Source organism: Sebastes fasciatus, chromosome 19, assembly GCF_043250625.1.
Source record: "Sebastes fasciatus isolate fSebFas1 chromosome 19, fSebFas1.pri, whole genome shotgun sequence".
NCBI classification, from domain to species: Eukaryota; Metazoa; Chordata; class Actinopteri; order Perciformes; family Sebastidae; genus Sebastes; species Sebastes fasciatus.
The window spans coordinates 19,093,440-19,101,858 of record NC_133813.1 but is presented as its reverse complement, the minus strand read 5'-3'; the positions used below and the strand labels follow the sequence as shown (position 1 = coordinate 19,101,858).

The 8,419-nt window shown below is 38.1% G+C and overlaps 1 protein-coding gene across 2 annotated transcripts; it reads left to right on the top strand.

Annotated features, from left to right (window-relative positions):
• Positions 1-2,227: 2,227 nt before the first annotated feature.
• On the top strand, positions 2,228-7,385 carry clic3 (chloride intracellular channel 3). 2 transcript variants are annotated; one of them, XM_074618065.1, is made up of 7 exons: positions 2,228-2,380; positions 2,565-2,654; positions 3,396-3,505; positions 4,849-4,974; positions 5,106-5,212; positions 6,155-6,330; positions 6,483-7,385. In XM_074618065.1, the coding sequence occupies exons 2-7, from the start codon at positions 2,571-2,573 to the stop codon at positions 6,681-6,683; spliced, it is 804 nt and encodes a 267-aa protein (XP_074474166.1). In that variant the 5' UTR covers positions 2,228-2,380; positions 2,565-2,570; the 3' UTR covers positions 6,684-7,385. The 2 variants fall into 2 exon arrangements, with proteins under 2 accessions (XP_074474166.1, XP_074474165.1); XM_074618064.1 differs by having other exon boundaries at positions 2,246-2,380; positions 2,533-2,654; positions 6,483-6,820.
• Positions 7,386-8,419: the final 1,034 nt, after the last annotated feature.

The following is an 8,419-nucleotide window of genomic DNA, read 5'->3' as shown; positions in this document are numbered from 1 at the left end:
GCAAAAGACTTTAATTAACCTTGTACAATCTATGACTGCAATTTGTGGATGCCACAGCACAGAGTCATAGGTAACTGTCAATCACGCCCTCATGATTTCTTCTCTTGTGCATCCTGGCCTATGAAATGACTCTGCTTAAAGCCATATCTCCACCTGTCTCTTTCTATTTTGGGATCTTTATCTCACTCCTCTCAGCTTGCAACACTGTTTCTCTTTATGTCAACTAGCTCCGGGGAGTGGGGGGGATGTTCTGCCTTCTCTCTCCGATCACAGAAACCTCGCCAAATACCTGCTACATGAGAGCATTTTCTGCCAGTCATGAATGCTGATCAACAACTGAAAGTAAGCTGTGATATGAATGCAAAACAAACACGTCAAACTGAGAGGAAGACATGGAACAAGCAAGAGACATCAAACTACAAAAACACTATTGATAACTTAGAGAAACAGAGGGCAGGTATTTTATTTCAGGTAAGATGAAGGTGAATCTATTTTCTTGTTAAACTGTAATGATACATCCACAAACTCCCAATTCTCAATATCTTCTGACATGATAAGAAAATGCACTATATGGCCAAATGTATGTGGACACACACTTTTGTGCACTTTAGTACTGGGACTGTTTTCCATTGATTAATGTTAAGGACAATCTTAATACTTTAATTAGTGATATTTTAGATAACCGTGTGATTCCAACAGTTTGTGGAAGGCCTATTCCTGTTTCAACATGACAATCCCCCCGTGCACAAAGCCAGAGTTTGGTGTGTATGAACCTGACTGGCCTGCACTGAGCTCTGACCTCAATCCCATCTAACACCTCTGGGGATGAACTGGAGTGCCGCCTGCGAGCCTCTATCGCCCAACATCATCGCCCCGACCTCATTAACGCTCCTGAGGCTGAACGTGACCAAATCCCTGCTGTCAGCTTCCAAAAATCTTGCGGAAAGCCTGAAATCAGAAGAACGGAGGCATTTGTAGCAGCATATTAAAGGGGAACTACGCCCATTTTTAAAATTCATACATGTTATTCCTATGGTCTAAGACAGTCCAAACGTGAACAACTCTCTCCCAAATCCCAAAACTAGAGTGCTAAAACTCTAATTAGTGATGTCATAGGGTATAAAGGTTGAACGGCTCCATAGACAATGAATGGGGAGAGATGTTCTAGATGACACTGAGAGCACCCAGGGGAATGATCTGAGTATATGGGAACATTTTCTGTTTCACAACGGAGAACACTACAATAGAATAAAGCTCATTTGCTGGCTGGCCCCCGATGCTTTCTTGCCCCCGATGCTGTCTGGCCCCCGACACTGGCTGGCTCCGTGTGGTGCGCAACCGTCGCTCGAACCTTGCTGCTTCCCGGGTCCAGTTTCGACTGCATCATTTTCACAACAAGAAAGGGGGTGGGGTATCAGTTGTTTTCTATGTTAACAATTAATGTATTTATCAGGTAAATATATACAACTTGTATTGTAAGTGATATAAGTTAAAAAGTAAATTGTGGTACTTGATCCCATTTAAGGATCAACCACAGACCTTTGCATGGCCTTGGGCCGGGGTACAGATGACCTTGGGCCGGGGTCATCTGTACCCTTTGACTGATTGTGAGATGATGTCTATGGAGCAGCTCCAGACTTTATTCGCAATGACATCACAAGTTTGAGTTTTAGCACTCTACTTTTTGGATTTGGGAGAGAGTTGTTCATGTTTACTAATATTTTTTGGATTGTCTTAGACCATATAGGAATAACATGTATGAATTTTGAAAGTGGGCTTAGTTCCCCTTTAATGCTTTTAAAATGAGATGTTCAACAATCACATATTTTTGTGAAGTTCACACATATTATTGGCCTTACAGGGTACAAATTGATTAAATAAGGCACTTGAAGGAAATAAACTTGTTGTATAATCATTCTCAACACTTTTATTGTACATTACTCCAGCTGCACAGAGCCTTAAATCATTCATGGAAAGCACTTCACCATCTTGTGATATGGCCTCTGTGACCTGCTAATAATGCACTTACTTATTTAAGTAGAGAGAAAGTGACAGAGAGCAAACAGGGGGAGACATAAAAACCAACGTGGACAGACTGAGACAGTTGCAGATTGAGAATGGCAGGTTTCCTACAGAGAATATGCTGGAAGGCTGACAGGTGAGACGGAAGAGATCCAGATTTGCTGGTTGGACTGGAAAGGCCGGAGGGGGTGTAGGCTGCCTCTCAGAGAGTGACAGGTGTGGTGAGAGACGAACAAAAAACAGAAACAGGCACACAGAAGAGACGAGAGGGAAGAGAGCGACAGGTGAAATACTGGAATTAAAAACCAACTACAGGTGAAAGGAAGATAAAGTGGTGTTCTTGCATCCAGTGCTGACTGTGAGTATAGGCTTCTGTCACACATCTTACTACCAGTTTCATCGAAACCGTGAAAGAGTGACGTGTGTGTGAAAGAATGAGATTGCAAGATAGATATAATTACACAGGAATTAGATTTTTAAAGAATCTCTGACTTGTCTTTGGGTTGACAGTGACTGAACAAACCATTTTGTGGATCCAACAGAGACAGATGGACTTAACAAAACAGAGAGAAAAAGACAGAGACAGAGAAAGAAAGATGGCCGGGGCCCCGAAGATTGAACTCTTCGTTAAGGTAAGACCTACAATAATTGTGATGTGTTGTGTTTAAAAGAAAATCCTGCTTCAATTCATGTGGATAAAACAGCATAAATACATTTGTTATTATATGTATTATATATTTCTTGACAGCAAACATTTGGTACACTTGCAGTTATTATAATAAATCTAATATATAACTTAATCTGTAGTTTTTGTAATCTTCGCCCACTGCGGCTCCAGTCGCCATAAATCTCAGAAAAGCTGACAAAAACAGATGAAAAAAGATAATTTCTAGGTGTCAAAGTGTATGTTTGAGTATTGTCAAGCTACTTTGTTTACTTGATTTTCTTTTATCTATTACCTCACACTGTCTGGGACTTTCAAACAACTGAAAAGAGGCCTGTCCAGTTTGTAAACTTGTGTCCTGCCCTTTCAAAAATGCATTTGGCTGCACGCACGCCTGTGACTTAATGATATCAGGCTGTAGAGGAAAATGTATGATATCTAGCAGAGACACTATCTAGATACTGGGTTGTTGAATCTGGGTGAAAAGTGACCTCAATTCTCCATCGGAAATTCCTCAGCAGTTGTACTTTAACCTGTCAGAGCAGAGCAGGCTTGACAAGAATGCCTGTGCAGTTATCTATGATCTGGTCAGATACATAATGGCAGTGTCCCATTTCAACAACATGTTTACTTTTATTGTTTTAATGTCACTGTTTGCAAGCAATGAGAAGTGCATGCGTTAATAATGTAATGTTTGTTTGTCTGTCAGGCCAGTGTTGATGCTGAGAGCGTGGGGAACTGTCCTTTCTCTCAGAGACTCTTCATGATTCTTTGGTTGAAAGGGGTCAACTTCACCCTCACCACTGTGGACATGAAGAGGTGAGGACACGTCTTTTTTTCTATAAGGTTTTGAGGTATTAAACACATTAACACATACAGCTTACAGTATAATGTGATGAAATACACCAACATGCAGCAACTTCTTTGGTGATGCGGTCTCAAAAAAATAAATAAATAAATATTTTCAAAGGTTATATTTATGCCAATTGCATTGTATTATATTTTTTATAGGTGTTGATCATCTTTTTCACACTCACTATAATTAAGGTGATTGCAAAATAAATGTTGATGTGAGGCATACACACTCATATAATAATACAATTATTATAATAAATATTTAAATTATATATTATTATTATTATTATTAATATTATTATTATTATTATTATTATTATTATTATTATTATTAATAAAATTCCCAAGACAATGCTCCTATTAAAAAGTGTTAAGGTTGGAAGGAAAAAAAATGTTTAGGTGTTCAGCGTTATACTGCACTTCAATATTTCATCCATCCATCCATCCAGAGTGCAGGATTTGCAGAGGGACTGCAGTGTATGCCACACATATGGGCGAACAGGTTACAATAGGTATAATAGTAGTACTATAGGCTGATAAGACATATAGACAGATGTATACGGTATTCTTTTTTTGGGGGAGATTTTGAGTTTTATGAGGAAATGGACACACCTTGGGAACACCCACACATAAATCTGTCTGTCTGCTGTCGGATGGCCAGGGAGGGTGTCCTACGGAGAGCACGTTGTCCTCAAACCTTAAAGAAGACCTATCATGCTTACTTTCATGTGTGTATTTGTATTTTGGTTTTCTACTAGAACATGTTTACATGCTTTAATGTTCAAATAACACTTCTTTTTTTCTCTCTCATTGCGGCTGTGCAGCACCTCTTTTCACCCTCTGTCTGAAACACTCTGTTTGAGCCCCTGCCCCCGTACTCCCACAAAGCCCAGTCTGCTCTGATTGGTCAGCTTGACCACTCTATTGTGATTGGTCAACCGAACTTAATTTTTTGGACTCTGCTCCAGCTCCACTCTAGCTTTGTTTTCGGGCATGCCATATAGCTGTAAGGCAAAATGTGTTACTTGGTGACATCACCACGTTACGGAAGAAAAGGCGGAACTCCAAGCACGCCGTTTAAGGCCGTTCAGGAGCAGTGTTTCTGTGGGGGAAAGTAATTCCCTTTGGCGTGGACTTTGGGCTAAAGGAAAGGGAAAAAGCAGAAAAGCATAATAGGTCCTCTGTAAAGGAAAATAAAGGAAGTGAACATGTAAAAGCAATCTTATTATCCCTTTCTTACAAATTTTTTATCATTTGACCAACTTTGATGAGCTAATCCTTGTTTATTGTTTGTTGTTCTGCTGCAGAGCACCTTATGTGCTGAAAGCTTTGGCTCCAGGCTCTCAGCCTCCCTTCCTCGTCTACAATGATGAGGTCAAAAATGACACTAACAAGATCGAGGAGTTCCTGGAGGAAAACTTAGCCCCACCAGAGTGAGTAGACTATAGACTAGGCCTATAGTAGTTTTCTGTCAAGTATTTTTCACTTCTTGAAACACATTGAATAGCTCATTCTTTATTGCACAGACACACGCTCACAACATTTTTTATTCTACCAATGGCAGGTATCCAAAATTGTGCTGTCGCTACAAAGAGTCCAACAATGCCGGAGAAGACATCTTCCGAAATTTCTCAGGATATATAAAGAATTCCGATGTTGGATGCAATGACAGTAAGGGCATTAATTGGATATTTTAAAAATTAATTTACATTAATTAAAAGGGGACCTATTATGGTTTTGTGCTTTTTCCCTTTCCTTTAGTGTGTTATATAGTTTTTTGTGCCTGTAAAACGTCTGCAAAGTTACAAAGCCCAAAGTCCACGCCAAAGAGAATTACTCTCCCCCACAGAAACACTGCTCCTGAACAGCCTGAAACGCCTTGATTGAAGTCCTGCCTTTTCTTCTGTAACGTGGTGATGTCACCAAGTAACACATTTGCATAACAGCTAGTTCGGCACACCCTAAAACAAAGCTAGGCTACGTTCCAAATGGCATACATTTTCTTTTTACTTTTAGTAACAAAGTACGCACTGTTGCATGCAGTATGCATACAATTGGGACATACTACTTCGTCATAACATTGCGCCTACAACTTTGACCCTCTTGCTCATATATCCACTGTGCAGAGGATTGTGGGTCGGATTAGCCAGAAAAGCATGCTGGCTTGCATGCTGCAAAATGTGACCGGATGTAGTAGGACATCCTGGTATTTTTGGCATACTGTATTTGACAAACTATGTATTAGGACATGCTAAATCTTTATTTGGCATACTAAATAGTATGGTAGTATGGGTACTGGAACACACAGTCAGCGGAGTCCAAAGAGTTTGGTTCAGTTGACCAATCACAACAGTGGGCCAGCTGACCAATCAGAGCAGATTGGGTTTTTTTCGGGACGGAGGGTGTGGGGGGTGGAGTGTTTCAGCCAGAGGGTGAAAAGACGTGCTGCAGCACAGCCGGTATGAGAAACATAAAGCATGTAAACAGGCTCTAATACAAACCCAAAATACAAGTATTCAACTGAAAATAAGCATAATAGGTCCTCTTTAAATATAACCACATGATGGAGACCTGGAGGATAACAAAAGCCTGTTACACTTTTCTGTCTTTCAGGGCTAGAGAAGAAATTTCTGTCAACTCTGGTGAAGCTGAACATGTACCTAGAGACGCCTCTCCCTCATGAGCTGGACCAGAACCCGAATGCCACTGAGTCGTCTCGCCACTACCTGGAAGGTGACACCCTCACCTTGGCAGACTGCAACTTGCTTCCCAAACTCAACATTGTCAGGGTAGGCAGAGTTCAGCAGTATGTAAACTTCCATTCATTGAGACAGTGATCTACTCATTTTTATCTCAAAGAGGTGTTAACAGTGGTAATGAGCTGTTCTTTTGCAACTTCCTTTTGCAAATAATACAATCCTAAAACCCCCTCTTCCCCCAGGTGGTGTGTAAGGTGTACCGCAACTTTGAAATCCCTGCAGAGCTGAAAAGTCTGAAGCGTTACCTGGATAAGGCCTACAATCAAGATGAGTTTCGTCACACCTGCCCAAATGACTCAGAGATCCTCCTTGCCTACACATGTGTGGCAAAGTACCTGAACAAACAACAAACCAAGGGGGGGAAGACGAAGCAGTGTAAGTGAGAACAAAGAAGAATGGAATGAGAAGTGCAGAGAAAAGGTGATAAAATGCCTTAAAACTGTGCTTGATTTATGTTTTATTTGTGTCAAAATAAGAGTCTGGATGATGAATAATTGTTTGCAGTGGCAATAATTAGCTTTCTATCAAAAGTATTGCTGTTTTCATCAATTGAGATTTAATATATTTGCCAACTGCTACTTCAAAGTTGCATACAATTTGTATATGTTTATACTTTTGCATTCTCTGGTTGTACTGATATAAATGTCTTATTCAGCCCCAGTAAGAGTGAGAAATCACTGTAAATCCCAGAGAATGTTTATGTTATGTTTCATTATGCATGCATTTATTGCATGTAAGCATTTACGTAATGTTGATTGCAATTTATTAATGACATTTTGACATGAAATCAGATGCTACTTTAAATCAAATATTATATGTTCAGAAAACTACTAGTATGTTTACACTAGTAATTTAAAGTATCTCAGTAGTGACTCAGTTATGTTTAACTTTAACATAAATTTAATCTAACTGAATAAAGACAGGGTGAAGAAAAAGAGAAAACATATTTTGATATGGTAAATATTAAAGACTATGTGAAAACGTTTGGTGTTGGTTGTGTGAATATTGGGCAATTATGTGTGAAATTAAGTGAAAACAATGTACATGTAAATGTCAGGAAAATAAAATATATTAAGTTGTACAGTATGTTGCCTGGAAGTTAATTAATACAATTATATATAATAATAATAATAAAAATAATAATAATAAAAGGTTTTTATTCTTACATATAACCTATATGATATGGTCATTGGATTATTATCACTGATGCACTGATGCATTATTTAACATGCAAGAAGCATTTCAATGTTGTAAATGGTGAAGGTGGTGTTCATTTGAAATAGGCTACTTTACATACTGTTGGGTATCTTATTTTACTGTACAACAATGCATCATATTTCTTATGCACATTCATCTTCAAAGAAACAAGTAACTACAGCTGCCAGATAATTGTAGTGGAGTATAAAGTACAATATTTGCCTCTTAAATGTAGGCCTATAGAGTAGAAGTATAAAGTGGCATTGTACTAAAGGACAGTACTTTAGTAAATGTATGTTTAACCATTTGATTGGCTCCCTTTGTTCATAAATTCGTGACCCTGGTTGATAGCTCAGGGCTGCTGCCCTTTTCTATCCATAGGCAATCATTAGAGGGAGGAGAGAGGAGCCCAGTTGGTGTTGAAGCAGCATGGCCCATGCCTGGCCAGTTGAGGAGGTTTTTTTTTCAGGTATATATATATATATATGCCGGCCAGGGCATTTTTTTTTCTTTCTTTTCCTCATAACAAAATAAAATGAAATGAAATATGGATAAAACAAAATGGAGAGAAAAAAATAAAAAAAATAAAGAAATTACAAAAACTTTAAAACTTTAAATGAGCAATTATGTTGGGGTTTGGACAGCTACAGTATATATAACATTTAACAAACCTGTTTATACATATGTATGTATATATAAAAACAAGTTTGTTAAATATATATATATATTTTTTTCTTCTTTTTCTTTTTTTTCTCATAACAAAATAAAATAAAATGATGTATGGATAAAACGAAATGGAGAGAAAAATAAATATATTTAAAAAAAATAAAAATAATAATTAATGAAAAATAAATAGATAAAAAAAAAAAAAGATAATAAATAAATAAATAAAACTTTAAAAAAGCCAAGTCCTTTTGTTCAA

Coding starts and splice junctions, on each gene's coding strand:
- clic3 (XM_074618065.1), top strand. CDS start 2,571: ATGGACTTAACAAAACAGAGAGAAAAAGACAGAGACAGAGAAAGAAAG. Junction 2,655..3,395: donor AGATTGAACTCTTCGTTAAG/GTAAGACCTACA, acceptor TTTGTCTGTCAG/GCCAGTGTTGATGCTGAGAG. Junction 4,975..5,105: donor GAAAACTTAGCCCCACCAGA/GTGAGTAGACTA, acceptor TACCAATGGCAG/GTATCCAAAATTGTGCTGTC.